The sequence below is a fragment of the Cetorhinus maximus genome, chromosome 6 (genome assembly GCF_964194155.1).
Source record: "Cetorhinus maximus chromosome 6, sCetMax3.hap1.1, whole genome shotgun sequence".
Classification (NCBI taxonomy): Eukaryota; Metazoa; Chordata; class Chondrichthyes; order Lamniformes; family Cetorhinidae; genus Cetorhinus; species Cetorhinus maximus.
Genome location: NC_135884.1, coordinates 20,304,275 through 20,327,378, shown reverse-complemented (window position 1 = coordinate 20,327,378; position 23,104 = coordinate 20,304,275). Strand labels below are relative to the sequence as shown.

The window sequence follows — 23,104 nt, the reverse complement described above, 5'->3', positions numbered from 1 at the left end:
GAATGACAAGGATATAAGGAAATACAAAACAAACCACTATGTTTATAAATACAGGGAGTTCATTGTAGAACAATCATGCAAGGATTTAATCTCAGAATACTATTCACACAAGACAACTCAGAGCCAATATAATGACCAGGGAGAAGTCAAGTTATTTATTATTATTATGATTATAAATTACTTCTGGTTATTGATAGTGGAAAACCATTTTGTTGATGACAATGAAAGGCAGTAGAAATATAATTAGGAGGATGAGTGTAACAGTAAAATTAACCTGGGTAGTATTGTAAGTTTATAGTGTCAAACCACAGACCAGGGCCAAATCTAAAGATTTGCTGTTTTCCTGTATATTAAATGGTATTTTTGGTTGGAAAAGGAGTGTTCAAAAGCTTCTATGATTATGATTGTTTGGTAAATTCATTGGCTGCTGCAGTTAACTACCAATATACATGCTGAATTGTTTTGTGGAAGCTACCAGGTTACCCAAAATTTGCTTTCCCTACTCTTTTACCATCAATGTACAATTATTTCACCACAACTGTTATTACTGTTACATATAGTCCTGAGAGCTACTTGAATAATGTTGAAATAATGTTAAAAAGGATGCCCTTTTATTAAAAAAATGAACATATTTATATATAAACATCTGGATTCTTCTACCGCTGACAGGGAAACACAAAATTGAAGTGGAAATGGTTACTGTTGATGGAAATTTCAAACTAGGATAATGTAATTCTCTCCTGATAAAGCCATTTTTTTGCGTGAAAAAGCGTTGAAATATCCAAAAGTTTGCATTTAGTAATGTGAATTGGATAGAAAAGTATGAAATTAAGGCTAAAAAATAAAATATATATCTGAATTAAGAGGCGTAGACTGTGATAGGATTCAAATGATGCCTGGTTTCTTGGTTCAGTGAAGTAAAAATAAACACTGTTAAGAAGCTGACCACTTGCTTACCAGTTGATTCAATATATGCATTGGACACCTCTTCCTGAGAAACCAAAATTACACTGTGAGTTGGAATGAAATCAACTATCTTATTGACGCAATTGACTTGTTTCAATTTGGATGGGAGTTTGGAAGAGGAAACACTTGCCTAGACGATCAGAAGTTACAGTGACAGAGAGCCTTATAAGAGCTGAAAGGCAACACTACTGTATATAATTGTAAATTATAATTTATTTCCTTAAAACTCATCACAGTTGTGTAATTAGTGGCTACTCCTGTCTGTATAAAAGGCACCAAGGGCAATATTTTATTGTAACGGGTACTTGAAGTGAAATTCTTCTTTTATCAACTTGGTAACGAATCCAGACTCTGAAATCACACTTTCAAAGCCATGTTTTCCCAAGATTTTGCAATTTGTTAATTGTGGAGGAAGACATGCTTTTCCTGCTTTTGTTAAAAAGAATTTCATGCTTTGTGTTGTTTAACTTAACGAGGAATAGTGCTTGTGTACATTGTTTATTTTCTGAAATTTCCAAACTGCACTCCATAAGCACCAGACACGCATCGAAAAGAAGCTGGTTGAATTTCCCAGTGCTTCACTGGATTGCCAAAAAGACTGATTCCACTATACAGCATCTTCTTAATGCTTGATTCCTTTGGACAGAAGTCATCTACTTCAATTTTGCGAATATTGTTATTATGAAGATACACTGCCTGTTTAAAAACAGATTTTAAAAAAAGCTGAATGTCTGTATTTGAGCATTGTAAAAAGTTAGTCATTAGTATTTGTTTAGTCTGGGCTTCCTTTCATAAAATTAAGCACAGTTTGATTCCCAACAAGTATATTTTCAAATAAGAGACTTAGGCTACTACTTAGAACCTGAGCAGAAATCCTTTTTCTGGTAAAAATTCATGAATTGTGTGAATTTCATGAGCTTACTTTCAGGCCTATCAAGGAATCCAAACCATTTTCATTTTTGTTTTGTTCTCAAGTCACGCCTCTTTGAAATGATCAGATTTCACTCCTTTCTATTGCTTCAATAAGTTGCAAGAATTGCTTTGCATAATTGAAACTCATCCCTGCACCTCTCCATCCAGGATTTCCAAACTCATCTACTGCTTCCAATTGCATCCACCTTATTACTCAGCATTGGCCAGAACCTTATCAGTTATCTGTCCGAATACAGCACATCCTTGCCATCAGGAAAGAATTCAATAAGCTGTTGCTGTTGCTTTGCTCAGTTTAATTATGCCCTCCAGTTGAAAGAAGTTGTAGTAAGAGAAGTGACAAGGTCCCATTTTTAAATTTGCTGCCTAGAACTAGGTATGCTGGGTGTGTGGGATACTGAGGGTGGTATTTTATGCCCACCCTGTGGCGAGTTTGGAGGTGGGAGGACATTTAATCAGGCGACACGGTGGCGGGTGGAGACCCCATTACCTTCCTGCCTCCACTTCGATTAAGTATGTGGCAGGAAGGCCCGTGGACGGCCTTCCTGTCCTGCTGCCAATTGAAGCCCTTAAGTGGGCAACTAATGTCTAATTAAGGGCCTCGTCCCACCACCTTAAACCAGCGACAAGTGGGCCTGTCACTAAGCGGGGAGCAGAATGAGCAAACCTGTGTGGGCCACCTCCATCAAATTCGCCACTGAATGAATGGAATGGGAAAGAATTGCTCTTAATAGTGCTGGGACCGGAGGAGGTCACAGACATGCAAAACTGATAGGCAGAATACAAACTCGATACTCCATATGAATTAGGAGCAGGAGTAGGCCATTTGGGCCCTCGAGCCTGCTCTGCTATTCAAGAAGATCATTGCTGATCTGATTGTGACCTTAATGCCACTTGCTAGTCAAGAATCTATCTACCTCTGCCTTAAAAAATATTCAATGACCCTGCCTCTACCACTCTCTGGGGAAGAGTTCCACAGACTCAAAACCCACTGAGGGAAAAGATTTCTCCTCATCTCTGTCTTAAATAGGAGACCCCTTATTTTTAAACTGTGGACGGAATTGTCTCAGATTTGCACTAAATGGGGTAGCGGCAGGTAAAATTACATTTTACCCATCAACCGCTTTGGCGGCTTTTCATGCCGTATCATCCCATACCTGCTGCATTAATTATGTATTATGGGAAACACGCCGTTTCCCTGGCAGGCGGGCTCTCATTCGCCCGCCATGGAATCATCTCACCGCTTCATCACACCGGGCGCCATATTTAAAGTGCAGCTGGGAGTACACCTCTTGGTGCTTCCAGCCCACGACTGCTGCAAAGAAGACATATCCTTGCAAGGCCAAAAGACTGCAGCCCCCAGGTTCAATGATACATCCCTCGAGTGCTTTTTGGACGCAGTGGAGGCGTCATGATGTCCTGTACCCCTGCTTTGGCCGCAGGATGGGCAGCAGTCTCACTAATCCGGCTTGGGAGGTGGTGGCAGCAGCGGTCAGCGCTAATGCCCTGCAGAAGAGGACAGCCACCCAGTGCTGCAAGAGGATGAATGATCTCCGCTCCGCCAAGGTAAATTACTCTTCTCATCACTTTCAACTCACACACTCACAAACCCATCACACACAGGGCCAAAAACAGAAAATGCTGGAAAAACTCAGCAGGTCTAGCAGCATCTGCGGAGAGAGAAACAGAGTTAATGTTTTGAGTCCGTATGACCCTTCTTCAAAGCTCTGAAAAAGGGTCATATAGGCTCGAAACAGTAACTCTGTTTCCCTCTCCACAGATACTGCTAGACCTGCTGAGTTTTTCCAGCATTTTCTGTTTTTGTTTCAGATTTCCAGCATCCACAGCATTTTGTTTTTATCTTAGTACACATCCACAGGGCCTTCATTTACTGCCAGTTCAAGGGACATCACCATACACTCTCTCTCACACGCCTTCATTGTTCTCATCCTGCCCATGGGACCACTCACCACCCACACATGCCAGGGATACTTATCATCTGGCCTAGCTGGCATCCTGCTTACACTCTCTCCATCCCTATTTATGCAGGACAAGCTGGCACACAACAAGACGGAGAGGTTGTAGACCGCTGGAGGAATGCCTGAAATCGAGGTCCTCATGGACTTTAAAAACAGAGCCGTCCAGCTAGCCGGCAAGGATCTGGACCACTCCTGTGCTGACGGTGAGGTTGGCAGTGCCCTACCAAGTAATGATCCAGTAGTGCAACATCCATCAGACAACCATGCTGTGAGTAATGTGTCCTGTTTCACAGGCCACGCCATGCCCTAATTATCTCTCCTTTCACGGGCACATCTGCCAAACAGCTGACGGAGTCCACGACCCAGGGCCACTAATCAAGCCCCAAAGAAACCTCTGAAGAGGAATTGAAGGCACCCTCCTTGAAGTCCCGTCATAGCGCTCACCCACACCCTCCACCAGTACAGAGACACATACCTCGGTGGGACCTAGCTTTAGAGCACAATCTGGTGAGCAAATCACACTTTCTGATCCACAGCAGGTGCAGGGCCTTCCCAGGTGTCCAAGGACTGCTGGAGGTCAGAATGACGAGCCTCTGGACTTGGTTATCACACAGTTGCTGGAGCTGCAAAGGTAAACTCGGGAACATCAGGAGGGGATGTCTGCTGCACTCGTTAGATTGCAACGCATGGTGGAGGAGTCTGTCTGCCTTCAGGCTGAGGTGATAGCGCTGTCATACCAACGGAACGAGGTCAACATTGGTAGGATGGCAGCCGCCATGGAGACCTTGGTCCAGGACGTCACTCCTGCACTGCTGTGCGGGTTGAACTCCATCACTGATGCCATAGTTGGCCTACAACAACGTGTATGCGAGAGGGGTGTGGGGCATCTCAATCTCACCCCAGCTACCTCTTCTCAAGGAGTCAGCCAGTGGCCCTTGGTCACCTATAGGGAGGAGGATCAGCAGGCGCACAACCCAGGGCCTCCAATCAAGCCCCAAAGAAACCCAGGTGACTCCAGGAGTGTCCAGACCATCTGAATCCCCTCTTCCTGTGCCCCAGCAGCTCCAGCTCCACAGCTCAAGGAGGGTGCTACTGCCAGACATCAGGTCCCTGAAAGCAGGCCAGGGAGCCTCCAGGTTTCAGCCCTCCAGAGGACGCCCATCAAGATCATCAAAGACGGGGCGAAGCAGTCAGCAGGCTGCCTCCACCTGCGCTGTGGATGTCCAGGGAGCACCAAGATGTAGCGACAGTTTTAGGAAGGTTATGGAGATGTAGTTGCATAGCCTGGGCACGGGTGTTAATCACTTGTACGCAGTGTTCGCTATTGTCAGTAAACTCCCAAGAATGTCTCCCTGCCTATGGCTCCTTGTTCTGATGAGCAGTGTTTGTGTCACTCAGATGTGAAACCTTTCTACACAAGATAAAGGCAGGTGTCTCAGTCCAGGGCCTCTTCCCCATTCTTTGTGCAGCCTTCAGACCAATTGATGGTCCAGCCTCACACTCCCTGGACACATTACTGATGCCTGCACCTCAACGGTGCTTGTCATTGCTGCCAGAATGTTGTGGTAGGTGTCACAGAGTACTGTCATTCTCTCTGTGCGCTCTCAGCATCTTTAAGGTGGGGCTGGCTCCCATCTCTTCAGCATCTGTGACCAGTGATGCTGTGATCCTGAAGGGGTCAGGTGCTGAAGGTGGATAAAGGATCAGATGCTTTTAAAGTTTCATGGCTGCATCTCTATGATATGACCCTGATCACAGAGTACAAGCTGCCCTTGCCAGACAGGAGTCAGACATTCTCAGAGGCTATGTGAAGATCTATGGAGTGTCCCCTCATTGCATGTCCTCACCATCCTCCTGCAATCGAGTGACTATTAGGGCCTCCACTGCATCTCCATGACAGGAGCATTGTCACAGGGGGTATGTGCGCTGCCATTACCCAGACAGGAGTCAAACGTACATAGATGCAATGTGAGGATATTATGGTGTCTCCTCACTGCATGTCGTCATCATCCTCCACAAATCTAGCAGCATTGAGGGCCTCTCGAGCGCCTGCCTCGTCTGGTCAGTGCGAGGGCCTCATCGCCATCATCGTCGCCTTTGAGGAGCTCCTCACCCTCATCACCATTGACATCTTCCTCATCGGGGGAAACTTCCAGCTCCTGCATCTCCTCCTCAGCCAGCTCTTCTCCCTGTTGCAGCACTAGGTTGTAAAGGGCGCAGTAGGTGATGATGATACGTGACACCCTCTGTGGACTATATTGCAGGGCTAAACCAAACTGGTGCAGGCACCGGAACCTCATTTTCAGCATCCCGATGGTTTGCTCCACCAAGGTGCGAGTTGCAGCATGAGCCTTGTTAAACCTTTGCTTTGCTCCGGTCTGAGATCGCCACACAGGTGTCATCGGCCAGATCCTTTGCGGGTAGCCCTTGTCTCTGAGGAGCCATCCGTACAGCCTCTGTGGACCCTGGAAGATATCAGGGATCTATGACTGACTGAGAATGTAGGAGTCATGCACACTTCCTGGAAACCGTGCGCAGACCTGCAGGATGTGTTTGTGATGGTCGCACACCAGCTGCACATTCAATGAATGGAATCCTTTGCGGTCTACATAGTTGACCGCATGTTGCGACGGAGATCTGAGTGCCATGTGAGTGCAGTCGATGGCACCCTGCACCTGTGGGAAACCTGAGATTTAGGCAAATCCAATCACTGTTGCATCCTGGCTCTTTTGGTTATGGGCAAAATGCACAAAGTTATGTGCTCCCACGACGGTGGCATCTGTGACCTCATGGATGCATTTGTGGGTGGAGGCTTGTGATATCCCACAGAGGTCACCTTTGGAAAGGAGCCACTGGCATAGAAATTGTGCACGCTGTCACTTTCACGGCCACTGGCAGTGGATGCCCTCCATGTCCACATGGCGCCAAATCCTACAGTAGCTGCTTGATGTGACCGACCAGTTCCCTGGACATGCATAGTCTTCGGAGACACTGGCTCTCTCGGCCAACTGCAGGAATGAAATGTGACATCTATAGATCCTGGATCTAGCTAGGCGCCGACCAGCGACAGCTGGCTGTAGCTCTTCAGTGGCGTGTGCGAAAGCCACAGCCGCCCCTTCTTACAGAGGGTGCTGCTCCTCCCTCTGTGCAGTCAGACGCCTCAGCCACTCTCTTCCACATCATCTTTGCTCTCTGTACGCCACAAGGTATAAAGCTAGATCACCAGGCTCCAAGATCCTGATGTACTGCAGGATAAAAGAGAGAGACGAGTGGGTTAGCATGGGTGTACGAAGAACCTATCTTGGTTAAGTCTGAAGGCCCTTTAACATATCCTGGAGAGTGCTGGCCTCCATTTGGATGGCCAGAGATTAGTACGCTGCATGGCTACCCAAAATCCCACCTTCCTCTGCCCCACTGCACCTGACCGATTAGCAGCAACTTTGCCCATTGGACTGCATGCTGTGCTCTCAGCTCAGGCGCAGACATTCTCCTAACCCGCGCTACAAGGCTACACTGTTAGCTTGAACCATGGGAAAGACTGATCCAAACTGGGATGATGACATTGCAAGGGGCTGTGAGCGCATCCACCAGTGACTGCTCCACGTTCAGCTTTAACAAGGAGATTGTCTAACGTTCCTGGTCATCCAGCTGTTCTGCAGTCCACTAAAACACTCATTAGTTTGCAGTTCATGCCTGAGGGGTGAGGGGTGCCTGTAGAGCACTTGGTGGCACTTTGATGCCTCTGCATTGCTTGAGTGGGCAGATAAGCTAGAGGCCTGACTCCAATTATATCAATGTGGCTGCGCCTGAACTGTGTCAGCTGCAGAGGAATGGTCACTTTATACAAGGGATCCCTAATGCATGGACACTTCCCACACCCACCCCACACACTCTTGTGCACTATCTTCAACTGCAGGGCAGCCTTTGCCCCTTGCACCCAATGCGCCTCAAACTTGAAGCCCAACAGGCGACCCTCGTGAGCACTCTGCAATGTTACTGTGCACCCACCTCCGAGTTCCCCTCAAAGCGCAGCCCGCCAACTACACACCTTTTATATGCTATTGTGAAACACATCAATGTGCAATCCGCTGATGTGGGCGGACGATCCAGCGGGGGGATGAGTCCAAATGATATGCTGATGTATTACAATGAGGTTCCCGACGTCCGAAGGCGGGAAACATGGCCCTCCATCAACGGGCCGAGCAGATGATTGCAAACTGGTTTCATGACGTTGTAAAACCAATTTTTGGCCTTCTCACCATATTATCCGCTCACACCACCATACACTCCCGTCGCCAGACACAGATGATTCCGCCCTGTGTCCCCTAGTTCTAGTTGCTCCCAGAAGGGGAGACATCCTCTCTGTATCCATTCTGTCAAGTCCCGTCAGGATCTTATATGTTTCATTAAGATCACCTCTCATTCTTCTGAACTCCAGTGAATACAGACTCAACCTGTCCACCCTTTCCTCATGAGATAACCCTCTCATCCCAGGCATCAGTCAAAAAAGACCAGCTGGTACATTAACTCTGTGCCATACAGTCATGAAAGATCTGATGGCCAGTGACATCCCATGATTCTCCTGCTCCTTTCACCACTGCCAGCTTGATTGATGTTTCTTTTAATAATGTCAACTTAGTAGAGCAAAACAATATTAATTTACCAGTAAATTACTGCAAACCATCTTCTTAAATGCCCCTTCCCCGTCCGCACCACCCTCACCTCCAACAGGTGTGAGGTGTTCATGACTTCTTTGTCACTAAGATTGAGGCAATCCGATCAGCTGCCTCTGCTGCATTGCTCCCTTCCACTAGCCCACTGGGCCAGACTTCCTTTAATGCTCATCGCTGCTCTAGCCCTGAACTCGCATACTTTTCTTCTATCTCCCCTCATACCCTCTCTGAACTCATCTTGTCCATGTACCCACCTCCTGTTCCTTTGATCCAATTCCCACTAAACTACTGATTACCCAACTTCCTTTCCTGGCCCTCATGTTAGCCGATATTGTAAGCAGCTCTAGCTCTTCAGGTGCTGTTCCTTTGTTCCTCTTCCTTCAGAGCTGCCATCATCTCTCTCCTCAAAAAACCAACCCTCAAACCCCTCCATCCTTGCAAACTATTGCCCCATCTCAAAACCACCCACCCCCACCTCTTTTCCCAAGTCCCAAAGTCCTTGAATGTGTTGTTGCCTCCTAATTTATTCTTTCATGGGATGTAAGCGTTTTTGGAAAGGTCAGCATTTGTTGCCCAGCCCGAACTGCCCTTGAAATTAATGGTTTCAGAGGTCAGTTAAGAGCCAACCACATCGCTGTGGGTCTGGAGTCACATATAGGTCAGACTAGGTAAGAATGGCAGATTTCCTTCCCTAAAGGCACATTAGTGAACCAGATGAGTTTTTACAACAATCAATGGTCGTTTCAAAATCACCATTGCTGAGACTAGTTCTTAATTCCAGATTTTTAAAAAAAATAATTGAATATAAATTCCACCAGCTGCCATGGTGGGATTTGAACCCATGTGCCCTCAGCATTAGCCTGGCCCTCTGGATTATTAGTTCAGTAACATTACCACTATGCCACCGCCTCTTAAACCCGTTCCCATCTTTCTTGGAACTCTATGTTTGAATCCCTCCAATCAGGTTTCTGCCCCTGCCACAGTACCAGGAACAGTTCTTATAAAAGCCACAAATAACATTCTATGTGAGTGTGACAAATATAAACTTTCCCTCCTCATTGTTTTGAATAGCCCAGCCTTTGACATGGACGACCACACCATGCTCCTCCAATGCCCTCCACTGTTGTCCAGCTGGGTGGGACTGCTCTCATGTAGTTCCATTCTCATCCAACTAATTGTAGCCACAGAGTCACTTGCAATGGCTTCTCTTGCTGCTCCCACACCATTACCTCTGGTGTCCTCCAATCTGTCCTTGGTTCACTTCTGTTTTTCATCTACATTCTACCCCTTGGTGCCATCATCCAAAGGCACAGCGTTAGTTTTAACATGTATGCTGATGACACCCAGCTGTACCTCACCACCACCTCTCCCAATTCCTTAACTAAATTATCTAAATTATGCTAAATGATCAAACTGTTTATTTGACATCAAGTACTGGATGAGCAGAAATTTCCTCCAGTTTGACAGTGGGAAGACTGAAGCCATTGTTTTTGGCTCCAAACTCCGTTCCATTGCCACTGACTCCATCCGTCTCCCTGGCAACAAACTGAGATGAAGCCAGTCTTTTCACAACCTTGGTGTCATGTTTGATCCTAGGATGTTCTTCCAAACTCATATTTGTGCCATCACTGAGACCACTTATTTCCACCTCCATAACATCGCTTGTCTTTGCCCCATCTCAATTAATCTGCTGCTGAAACCCTCACCCCTGCCTTCATTATCTTTAGGCTGGACTATTCCTGGCTGGTCTCCCACATTCTACCCTCTGTAAACTCAAGGCCATCCAAATTGCTGCTGCACAGGTCTTAATTCGCAATGAGTCCCGTTCCTCTCACCCCTGTGCTCGCTGACTTACATTGGCTCCCAGTCAAGCAACGCCTTGATTTTAAAATTCTCATCCTTGTTTCAGAATTCCTCCATGGCCTTCCCCCTCGCTACCTCTGTAATCTCGTCCAACCCCACAATCCTCTGAGATATCTGTGCTCCTCTAATTCTGGCCTCTTCTGCATTCTTAATTATAATTGTTCCACCATTGGTGGCTGTGCCTTCAGTTGCCCAAGCCCCAAGCTCTGTAATTCCTACTACTCCCTACTCTTCTCTGCCTCTGTAACTCGCTTTCCACCTTTAAGATACTCCTTAAATCATACTTCTTTGATCAGGCTTTTAGTCATCTACCCTATTATCTCTTATGTGGCTCAGTGTCGTACTTTGCTTTATAATGCTCCTATGAAGCACTTTGAGACATTTCACTATGTTAAAGACACTATATAAATATAAGACGTTGTTTTAAAGGTTTTTACCCTGTTTGAATAGATTTTGTTCTTTCCTCCCAAAACCTAATTCTATTATTTTGCAAAATCACATGTTCATGTTTTGTTTATCCTTTTGCCTTTCACAAAATGCTTCAGTTTTTCACAATTATTGTACAAAAATGTGGAAATAGAATAAAATATATGAATTGAAGGAACTATTTGTTATTTACCTGCAGATGTTTCAGTTCCTTTATACTGGCAGGAACTCTACTAACTTTGTTGTTCTCCAAATGAATCTGTCTTAGATTAGGAAGATATGCTAAACTTCCATTTTCAATCTCTTTAATTTGGTTGTAGGACAAGTCTAATCTGTAACATGAGAAGAATGTGACTATATATTCAGTACATGAGACATACATTTCATAAAGAGCTTTGTTGATCATCTTGTTCCTAAGTACAAACCCATTCTACTCCATGTAGGTGATGACGTAATAGGAATTTTTAGTTTCAAGGGTGTTATTTTTACCTGTCACAAACTCAGCCTGGAGTCTGACAGAAAAAACTGATTATATTTATTGGTTTCTCTCCTCATGCTCTTGGTAGCACTATTAAATTAATCATCTCTTATCTAATAAGACTCTTGTGAGATACCTTATATTGTGCCTTCTAAAAGTTCATATATGCTACATCTACTGCATTCCCTTTATCTATCCAATCAGCCACTTCACAAGCTCCATTGAATTAGTCAAACATAGTTAATCTTGTTTGTGAACTGCAGTTTGGAAGACAAACAAGTTTATTTTTTTCTTTTTTGGTTGTGAGTGTAGTTTCTTTGTATCATTTTTCCAGTTAAAATATTTAACAACTTTTTGTGTCCATTAAGGCAAAGACCTGGGGAATGAAATATTGTTTCTACCAACACCCACTTCATTAGAGCTCTTTGCATTTGTTTGAATTTTCCACTTCCCAAACCAGCAAACTTAGTTTGTGTGAATATCAATTTATTCTAAACTGTGGGTGATTTTATGTTGTAGCTTAAGAATTAGATTTTAATTTCTCCAATTCATCCCAATTACAACGCTTATAACATGTCAGAGCTTGCCGTTATTAAACAGTGAAGTGGACAGCAATCTCCTCTTGTAATGGTGTTGGTTACAGAACATGTCTGTTAAGGAAGTCTTCATAGTGTTCTGTACAGTTAAGTCCCGCTGTGCGTGAGGGTTACGTTCCCACGAAACTTCATAAATGGCAAAATCGTGAACGAGGAACATGCTTTTGTATGGGACTCATTTAGATAGGTTCCAGCCATCTGAGGGCAGCATGGGTTTTGGCAGTTACTCTAGAACAAATTGTTCTCACTATATCTACTCGCATGCACTTCTACCAGGGATAATTGTGTGGAGCAGGAAAGCTGATTTCCAAGGCCAATTGTGCCAATTTATCATTGCCCAAGTTGAGATCAGCTAGATCACCCAATTACTTTTTTTTTTATTCATGGGCTGTGGGCCAGCATTTTTTGCCCTTGTTGAGAGGGCATTAAGAGTCAACCACATTGTTATGGATCTGGAGTCACATGTAGGCCAGACCAGGTAAGGACAGCAGATGAACCAGACGGGCATCATCATTGATTCCAGATTTTTATTGAATTCTGCTGTGGTGGATTCGAACCCGGGTTCCCAGAGCATTACCCTGGACCTCTGGAATACTAGTCCAGTGACAATACCATTATGCCACCGCCTCCCTTCACTGAATAAACTCACAAAGATGTCAGTAAGTGCATTCTGTGAGTAACTGACCCCAACTTGCTGTACCCTTCATTTTAACAATTCCAATCCATCAGAGTTCCTTACTAATGTTTCAATACTCCCAAGGTCATGTCTAACAGTGTTAAATTTGTCAGAGTATATCTGCTTCAGCTTTCAAAGATCTTTTGCAAGATTAATTAACGATCAAACTGATAATTTAGGGTAAATTATCTGATCCCACACTCGAGATGTGCTCAAGGGGTGTACTTGTCAAAGAATCAGTACAGTGATTCAGACATTTCCAAGTTAATCCTTTCATTCAGGCTGCACTTCAGCTGCAACCATTCCAGCCTCTGCTCCTTCATGGTTACCGTCTCCAAGAGGAGAGAGGGAGCAGAAAACACAGATAAGCGAACAGTGCTCATGTGATGGGCGATGCGGTATACAAAGTACAAAGCGCGGGTAAGTGAAAATACAAACAAGTCACGAAAGGCGGGAGTTTACTGTATGTTAACAGCAAATCTTTATTAACCACTTACAACTATATACTTAGATACAGTAAAGGATACAGGCAAGGGGCTTTCTCCATGTCTAGATCTTAACACGTCTCTGGCCAACACTGCTATGACTCTAGCTCTGGGTCATGTGCATTCTTACATCACTGTGTATGCAGCACTGTACTCAGTCCCATATTAACCCTGTATATACCAGACCCTTATACTACACTTCTGGCCTCTGCACAAACGCAGTTAAATATGGAACTCAGAGCATTGCTGTCTGAGCTGCCTTCCTCCTCCACTAACTGGGCTATACTGATATCTTGTTGAGAGATTTAGCATTCACTAACATTCAGTGGCGTGAAGTTGGGATACTTATCCATTAGATAGCCACAAAACACAGCAGAAAAAGTTAGGGCTTGGCAATTCAATGGTAAGTTAATTTTTAATAGTGTGTTAAGTCTTAATTCCTGCCAAACAATCTCTATAGCACTGAAAATCTACATATATAAATATGGAGTCTCGTTCCTTCAGATTTAAATTAATGTTGGAGATTTTAAAAATTAAAAACTTTATAAAAATATTTTCTTTCTGTCTCATTTATCTCTTAATTCCATCTTTCTTTTACTCCCTTTTAAATTGAATTAAATATTCTAACTTACACTTCCTGGTTGAGAAACTGTGTGCCTCATTAAGGGTCCTTTAATCTGGTTAGAAAACATACTATTGTTTGCCCTGTTCACACAAACCCCGGATCCCCTGAAAGAGCATCCTGCTGCTCTGGCTCTCTAATTTCCACAAATTCTAGTGCAAAAACCCATAGGAAGTATGCGGGCAAGTATCATCTTGTTCACCGCTGACTGCAAAATCCGGGCCATATTAATCTATACTGCTATCCATTCTCTTCCCTCTCTAAGTTGTTTTTGTGTTTCCCTTTGTAATTTCTCAGTTTGCAAGTACATTCAAAATAACACCTCTGATGAATTGACATCACATTTGAATTTTGTTTTAAAGGAAAAAATGTTACCTGTACAAATCTTTGTATCGTCTAAAATCCTCAAGTTCTATTGATGAAATCTTATTGTGATCAAGGTACAGCTCATACAGGTTGGTAGGTAAATCTTTGGATGCAAATTTGAGCATATTAGTATAAAAAAATCACAGACATAGTTGGCCAAGTGCAAATAATTTCTGGACACTTTGACATGGAACAGAGATAAGGCTTGGGCCTGGAGTTGAGGCTTTGATGGATATCTTCATCGGAGACCATTGGGTGCAATGATGCATGGTCATTGAATTGCTCAAGTTCTCTGACCAGCAGTTTAATAGTCAGAGATCACATACTGCAGGATTATATTAAGGGCACCAATTTCAGTCTTGCAGACAATGGCTAAAGTGCAATCTGTGTTTTAAAAGTTTCAATAATGGAATTAGCAGGGAGCTAAGCTAGTTTGAGGTTACACTAAGTAAATTGTTTCAAGTTTGTGTTTGGAGGGGAAGCAAGTGACATCTTTGTTACTTTAAGTAGTTGGAGAGGTTAGAGAAATATATATATATATATATCACTCTTAAATTGCTGATCATTCATAAATCTTAGATAAGTAAAAACAACCTGTTAGTTTAAGAAATTGAGTTCTCAGTTTTAAGGAGTAACTATATCCAGCCAACATTGCAAAGTGAGACAAATTATGTGGCAGCCCATGATATATCCTAGTAGCTGGTATACAAAGTGAATATTCTCTGCTATAATATCTGTGTTTCACCATTATTTACTTAGAAGTTTTTTTTCCCACTGATATACAATCTCTCTAATGGCTTCAGGTGGCTAGTTACTTGGAACACAACAGGCTGAGATACACTTTCAAACTTCACAGGATTTTTTAAACTCAAGTAGAACTACAATAAAATATATATTCAAACAAAACCTACTGGATGCTTGTATTTTAAATAAATAGCTTTACCCCTTGGATACATTTCACAGATATAACATTTGTTACAAAGCTTTTGTGTATCAAATCAATCTGGGACATTTCCTGTCAGTAAACCTATTTTTAAAATCCCATTATAGAAAAAATGTACTTTGCTGCATCATAGCCAAAAGATGTTTTGTTTTTGCTATTTTGACATAGAGTTCTTGAAATAGATGTTGAATTTCTCAGCACTGACTAGGAACAGATGTGTAATGGCTAAGGTGTTGAATGAGCAATCCAGAGGTCATAAATTTAATAAATTTGATCATTTATGAGCTAACACCATATAAACTGCCAATCTGCTGTAAATGAACAGTTGGTTTCCTCATGGCCTTCAAGGAAAAAGAAAGATTTATATTTATGTAGCGCTTTTCACTACCACCAGATGTTTCAAAGAGCTTCACAGCTAACGAAGTAGTTTTGAAGTGTAGTCACTGTTATTCTGTAGGAAACGCAGCAGCCAACTTGGCACAGCAAATTCCCTTAAACAGCAATGTGTTAATGAATGATAGTCTGCTTTTTTATGATGTCAGTTGAGAGATAAATATTGGCCAGAACACCAGGGATAACTCACCTACCCTTGTTCGAAATAGTGCCATGATTTCTTTTACATCTACCTGAGAGGCAGATGGTCCTCGGTTTAACGTTTCATCCAAGACAGTATCTCCAACAGTGCAACTCAGCACTGTACTGGAGTGTCAGCATAAATTATTGTGCTTAAGTCCTGGAGTGGAACCTGAACCCAGAACCTTGTGACTTAGAGGCAAGTGTGCTATCAACTGAGCCATGGCTGACAGAATCTGCCATCCGTATCCAGTCTAGCCTACATGTAAAATTGAAAGACTTGGATTGTCTGGTTTACTTATCTTTTCTCCTGCCATCCACTTTCCGTCATTGTATCAATTAATGTGGTTTATTCATGGAAGGTGTATGCCTTGCTTACTGAATTCCCCTCTGCTGTAATAAATTAGTCAAAAACTGATTAGGCTCCCTTAGTTAAGATTTGCAAATTGGCTGAAGACCGTAATTTTGGAGTAGTCACAGGTGAAGGTACAGTTTCTGGATGGGGAAAGCCATTTACAAACTGCTGAAACTTTGTGCTTGTGACTTGTGATATCCAAAAATCTCGACTTATCCCCTTTGAATATCCTTACCTGTTCATTGCTCCATAAGAAATACCAGTAGTAAATGAAATCATCAAATAAACTTACTCTTGGGAACTGAAGTTAGTTTTGCCTGTGAAATTCGTATGTAAATCAGTCTCACCACCCCATCAAACGCATCAGGTTCTATGCCAGGAGTATCAAGTGGATTTCCACTCAATTCTGCAATTGAAAGCACTAGTTATTAACAATTTATGCCTCAGTATAAAGTCAATTCCCATTTTAACATATTTGAGAGATTAATACACAGCTTTATTTCCACATCTGGGCACATTTTGATGGGGGATGTCAGGACCTTGGTGGGGTGCAGAAGACATTTACTGAAATGGTACCAAGAATGAGAGACTTTAATTACCTGGACAGAATGGAGAGGCAGAAGGGCTTAAGGAGACATTTGATAGAAGTATTGAAAATTTTGAAAGGTTTTGATAGAACAATTAAGGAGAAACTGTTTTCAGTTCTTGAGTCTGGCAACAGAGGATACGAATAAAGGTAATTGGCAAAAGAACTAGCGATGAGTTGATCAGTTTTATTAGTAAGTCATTGTGATCTGGAGCGGGCTGCCTGAGGAGATGGAAATAGATTCAGCAATAACTTTCAAAAGGGAATTGGGTAAACACTCGGAGGAGAAGATTTACAGGGCCACGGGGAAGGGGCAGGGAATGGGAAAATTTAATAGTTCTTTCAAAGAGCTGGCAGAGACCTGAAAAACCAAATGGCTGCCTCCTGTGTTGTATCATTCCAACATTCGATAATTAGACATATGGTGGAATTTAATGCTCCCAACTAGAGACAAGTTCGGAAGCAGTGGGGAAGGTGCCATTTGATTGGGCAGGAGAGTGCCAGGTAGGACCCTGCCTCCTTCCTGCCTTGCCACCTGGAGGCCAATTGAGACCCTTAAGTAGCCACTTGCCACTTTTGCCTGTGGGGGGCGGTTAGGGGGTACTCCCTTGTTCTCAGGTCCTCTTTTCCCAATGGAGAAACCTGGCATCAGGAAGGGGGGGACCTGCTGAGATTCATCCCCTGCCCTTGCTTCTGAACTCTGCTCCTGAGCCCTTGCCAGTGACCCCCATCACGCCCACATTCAACTATATCTGGGGGTACAGTAACAATTCTTGAGGAAGGCCTGTGTATAATACCAACAGTGGTCACAGCTGCTGGTGGCGCTGCCGGCCAATGATTAGCTGGCAGCTCTCAGGGATAGGATTCTGTCCTACTTGGAGCTTGATTGCATGGGAGACAAGATGCTGTCCAGGTAAATGCATTATTACCTTGTAATAGCATCGGGCCTCCCAGAGAGAAGCGACACAGGGTTCTCACTGGTTCTCCAATTGGTGGGCGGAACCCCTGTTGCTACCCCTATATTCTGCCCATTGAGTACAAAAATAAGGAAGTTACATGGAGCCTTTATAAATCTACTTCGCCCTCAACTGGAATACCATGTCCAGTTCTGGGTACCATATTTTAGGAAAATCTTCAGGGTCTTGGAGAGGGTGCAAAGAAAAATTACTAAAATGATAGCAAGGAATACAGAATACAGTGGCATCAACATAGGAGAAGCAGCTGATTGATGAGTCTTTATTATCTAAGTAGTAGGTTTAATAGTCTAATAAATAAGGCGTAGCAAGGCAGCTCGCGCCTGTGCACATCCTATTCCACATGGTTATTCCAGCTGCTTCTTGTGCCTTGGACTGCCACGTGCAGCATGTGTTGTTAGCTGCAGCAGCTCAAGCCCTGGGTTTCGGAGTTAAGAATTTCATGGCTAGCACGTTTTTAGATGTGGTCATCCTGCAGCTTAAGGGTATGCAGGCAGAGAGGGAATGGGTGACCATCAGGCTGTCAAAGACAGGACAGGTGGTGTAGAATCCCTGAGTGCATCTCACTCTCCAACCAGTATTCCATTCTGAATGTTGGTGAGAGTGATGATACTTCTGGGATGTGCAGCCAGATATTGCCCATGGCACCATGGCTGGCTCAGCTGCACAGTGGGGAAGGAGGAAGATTAGAAAAGCAAACTAATAGGGGATTCGATAGTTAGCAGAACAGGCAGACGTTTCTGTAGCCGCAGACATGAATCCAGGGCGGTATGTTGCCTCCATGGATTCAGGGGTCAAGGTTGTCATGGAGGAGGTGGAGAGTACTGTGAGGGAAGAGGGTGAATAGCCAGCAATTGTGGTCCATATCAGTGCCACAATATTCTACATGGATAGAAAGTGGGATGAGATGCTGCATGCAGAGTTTAAACAGCTAGGAAAAGAACTAGCAAGCTGAGCCTGGTTCACAGAAGGGTAGAACTGGGTGCTAAATATTCCTGGAACTGAGGTGATCAGGAAAGATAAGGATAGAAAGAAAGGAGGAGATTTAACAGTATTGATTAAAAACATTATAGTGCTGGAGAGACAGAAAATGCCCTAGAGGGATTAAGGGCAGAATATATTTGGTTAGAGCTAAGAAAAAATAGAGATACCATTACATTGCTGAGTATATTCTATAGGCCAGCAACCAGTGGGAAAGAGATAGAGTAACACATTTGCAAGGAAATTATAGGGAGGGAGAAGAATTATAGAATAGTTATCATGGGAGACTTCAATTCTCCCAATATAGACTAAGATAATAATAATGTAAAGGGCAGAGAGGGACAAGAGTTTCTAGAGTGTGTTCAGGAGAATTTTCTACATGAGTACGTTTTGAGTCCAAAGAGGAAGGAAGCATTGCTAGAACTGATTATGGGAAATGAGGTGGTTCAAGTGAATCAAATGTCAGTAGGAGAACGTTAACAGGACAATGTCATTGTATCATCATTTAGATTGGCTGTGGAAAAGGACAAGGAGCATTTGGCGGAAAACCAATTTCCATGGGGTGAGAATGGATCTGGCCAGGTAAATTGGAATCACAAATTGACAGGCAAAACTGTTACAGAACAATGGGCTGCCTTTAAAGAGGAGACAGTTCAGGTACCATCTAGGTACATTTCCAGGAAGGGGAAAAGTAGCTCCCTGGATAGCGAAAGAGATAGAGGATAAGATCAAGCAGAAAAAGGGTGCGTAATGACAGATGTCAGGTGGATAATACAATTGAGAACCTGGCTGAATATAGAATGTTTAGGGGGGAAGTGTAAAAACAAATAAGAGAAGCAAAGAGAGAGTATGAGAAGAGATGGGCAACCAACATAAAAAGGAATGCAAAAATCTACTATACACATGTAAATCGTAAATGGGTTGTAAATGGAGGAGGGGGGATGATTAGGGACCTACAGGGGGATTTATTTATGGAGGCAGAGAGCTTGGCTGAGGTACTAAATGAGTACTTTGCATCTGTCTTTATCAAGGAGGAAGATGCTGCCAAAATCATAAGGCCGGGTTATATGCTCCTCTGGCAGTGGGTTTGAAAGCAGTGGGGGACATATAAAATCTAGAGGGTGTGCGCCTGCCACCTACATGCCACCCCTGTCCGCACATTAAACGGGAGATGGGGGAGCCATCAGACTGCCCGCCCTTACGCTTATTGAGGCCCTTGAGGGCCTTATCTCATCACCACCGGTATTATACCCACACCAGGAGAAGGCTCATGCCAGACGAGAAATCCAGCAGCTTCAGCTGCTCAGGCTGTTTTAGGGCAAGGCAGGGGGAGGGAACCTGCTTTGCGGACTCCCTAGGCCCATTGGAGGCACCCTTTCCCTAAGGTCAGTATCCCTCCGCCACCCCCTCCCTACCCCACCCCAACCCCTAACCCTCCCTTGGCCCTCGATCCCTCATCCTCCTTTTCCAGCACGTGTCAGTCTGGCTCTGGTGAAATCCTGGACTTGCCTGTCAGTTCAGGCTTCTCGGCTTGGTGGACTGCCTATAATCCCAGCAGCGGCCACCGGTCCTGCTGATGCCGCTGGGAATACAGGGCTGCCAGCCATCTGATTGGCCGGCAGCTCTCAAAAGTACTACTTCCTTGGAGAGAGGGGTGGAATCTCTCCTTTATCTATCCCCAGTATTAAACGGCTGTGGGGTAGCCGTCTGGATCGTGAGCAGGCTCCCCTTGACTTTGTAGCAGTGGTGGGCGTGCGGGGACTAGGGCGCCTCGTTAAATCCAGCCCATAGTGAAAGAGGCGGCACTTAAGACAGTGGATGGGCTAAAAATTGATGAGGAGGCAGTATTAGGCTGGCTGGTTGTGCTTAAGTCATCAGGCCCAGATGAGATACATCCAAGGATACTGAGGGAAGAATGGGTGGGAATTGCATAGGCACTGGCCATAATCTTCAAATCATCCTTCAGTACAGGGCTGGTGCCAGGAGACTGGAGAATTGCAAATGCTGCACCCTTGCTCAAAAAAGAGCGAAAGGGTAAGTCCAGCAATTATAGGCCAACCAGTTTAACCTTGTGGTGGGCAAGCTTTGAAAAATGACTATTCAGGACAAAATTAACAGTCACTTGGACAAATGTGAATTAATTGAAGGAAAGCCAGCATAGATTTCTTAATGGTGAATAGTGTTTAATTAACTTGCTTGAGTTTTTGATGCGGTAACAGAGAGGGTTGATGTGGTATATATGCTCTTCCAAAAGGCACCTGATAATGTGCCACATAACATGCTTATCAGCAAAGTTGGAGCCCATGGAATAAAAGGGACATGGATGTTGAGGGAACCAAGAAGAAGGAAAAACCTCATCCTCAGCAATCTAACAGTCGCAGATGCATCTGTCCATGACAGTATTGGTAGGAATGACCAACCCACAATCCTTGTGGAGACAAAGTCCCACCTTCATATTGAGGATAACCTCCATCGTGTTGTGTGGCTAAATGGGATAGATTTCGAACAGTTCTAGCAACTCAAAACTGGGCATCGATGAGGCACTGTTGTGGGCCACCAACAACAGCAGAATTGTATGCAACTGCAATCTTAACCTCATGGCCTGGCATATCCCTCACTCTACCATTACCATCAAGCCAGGGGATCAGTCCTGGTTCAGTGAAGACTGCAGGAGGGCATGCCAGCAGCAGCACCACCAGACATACCTAAAAATGAAGTGGCAGCCTGGTGAAGCTACAACACAGGACTATTTGCATGCCAAACAGCGGAAGCAGCATGTGATAAACAGAGCTAAGCAATTGCATAACTGATTAATTAGATCTAGGCTCTGCAGTCCTGCCACCTGCAGTGGACAATTAAACAACTAACAGGAGGAGGCTTCAGAAATATCCCCATCCTGCGGAAGCCCAGCATATCCGTGCAAAAAACAAGGCTGAAGCATTTGCAGCTACCTTCAGCCAGAAGTTCTGAGTGGATGATCCATCGCAGCCTCCTCCTGAGGTCCCCAGCAGTACAGATACCAATCTTCAACCAATTTGATTCACTCCAGATGATATTAAGAAACAGCTGAAGGCACTGGACACTGCAACGGCTTTGGGCCATGAAAACATTCCAGTAATAGTACCAAAGACTTGTGCTCTAGAACTAGCCAGGATCCTAGCCAATCTGTTCCACTACATCTACGATACTGGCATCTACTCGGCAATGTCTTCTGTCGATCATCAGCAAAGTGCTGGAAGGTGTCGTCTACAGTGCTATCAAGAGGTGCTTACTCAACAATAACCAGCTCACTGATGCTCGATTTGGATTCCACCAGGGCCAGCTAGCTCCTGACCTCATTACAGCCATGATCCAAACATGGACAAATGAGCTGATCTCAAGGGGTGAGGTGAGAGTGACTGCCCTTGACATCAGCACAGCATTTGACCAAGTGTAGCATCAAGGAGCTCTAGCAAAACTGGAGTCAATGGGAATCAGAGGGAAACTCTACATTGGTTGTAGACACACCTAGCACAAAGGAAGATGGTTGTGGTTGTTGGAGGTCAATCATCTTAATCCCGGGACATCACTGCAGGAGTTCCTCAGGATAGTGTTCTAGGCCCACCAACTTCAGCTGCTTCATCAATGACCTTCCCTCCATCATTAGGTCAGAAGTTGTGACATTCGCTGATGATTGCACAATGTTCAGCACCATTTCAACTCCTCAGATACTGAAGCAGTCCATGTCCATATGGAGCAAGACCTGGACAATATTCAGGCTTAAGCTGATAAGTGGCAAGTAACATATGCACCACATAAGTGCCAGGCAATGACCATCTCCAACAAGAGAGAATCTAACCATCTCCCCTTGACATTCAGTGGCATTACCACCCCTGAATCCCACACTATCAACATCCTGAGGGTTACCATTGACCAGAAAGTGAATTGGACCAGCCACATAAATACTATAGTTACAGAGCAGGTCAGAGGCTGGGAATTCTGCAGAGAGTCACCTCCTGACTCCCCAAAGTCTGTCCACCATCAATAAGGCATAAGTCAGGAGTGTGATGGAATACCCTCCACTTGCCTGGAGGAGTGCAGCTCCAATAACACTCAAGAAGCTTGACACCATCCAAGACAAAGAAGCCTGATTGATTGGCCCCCCCAACCATCACCTTAAACATTAACTCCTCCATCACTGATGCACAGTGGCAGCAGTGTGCATCATCTATAGGATGCACTGCAACAACTCCAAACCCATGACCTCTATCACCTAGAAGGACAAGGGCAGCAGATGCATGGGAAAACTATCGTCTGAAAGTTCCCCTCCAAGCCACTAACCATCCTGATTTGGAACTATATTGCCGTTCCTTCACTGTCGCTGGGTCAAAATTCTGGAACTCCCTTCCTAACAGCACTGTGAGTGTACCTACACCACATGGACTGCAGCGGTTCAAGAAGATGGCTCACCACCACCTTCTCTAGGGCAATTAGGGATGAACAATAACGGGACGCCCACATCCCGTGAATGAATAAATTTTAAAAATGGATATGAAATTGGCAGACAAGTGGCAGATGCAATTTAATGCAGAGAAGTGATCATTTTGGTTGGAAGGAAGAGGAGAGACAATACAAAATAAAGGATACAATTCT

General features: G+C 44.3%; 2 protein-coding genes across 12 annotated transcripts in view; one reads left to right on the top strand and one right to left on the bottom strand.

The window, feature by feature from the left end:
* cenpp (centromere protein P) overlaps window positions 1–23,104 on the top strand; it is a 308,552-nt gene that overhangs the window by 159,903 nt on the left and 125,545 nt on the right. The gene's annotated exons all lie outside the window — the stretch shown is intronic.
* LOC144681609 (asporin-like) overlaps window positions 1–23,104 on the bottom strand; it is a 115,343-nt gene that overhangs the window by 73,181 nt on the left and 19,058 nt on the right. For 3 of the 6 annotated variants that reach the window (XM_078543363.1, XM_078543362.1, XM_078543360.1), the window contains 4 exons: window positions 16,224–16,337; window positions 14,070–14,163; window positions 11,031–11,169; window positions 478–1,662 (listed from right to left, as the gene is read on the bottom strand). In XM_078543363.1, the coding sequence (XP_078399489.1) occupies window positions 1,465–1,662; window positions 11,031–11,169; window positions 14,070–14,163; window positions 16,224–16,337 (545 nt within the window). In that variant the 3' untranslated portion in view covers window positions 478–1,464. Of the gene's footprint in view, window positions 1–477; window positions 1,663–11,030; window positions 11,170–14,069; window positions 14,164–16,223; window positions 16,338–23,104 lie in introns of those variants that run through there. The other 3 variants (XR_013576807.1, XR_013576806.1, XM_078543361.1) reach the window with 2 other exon arrangements.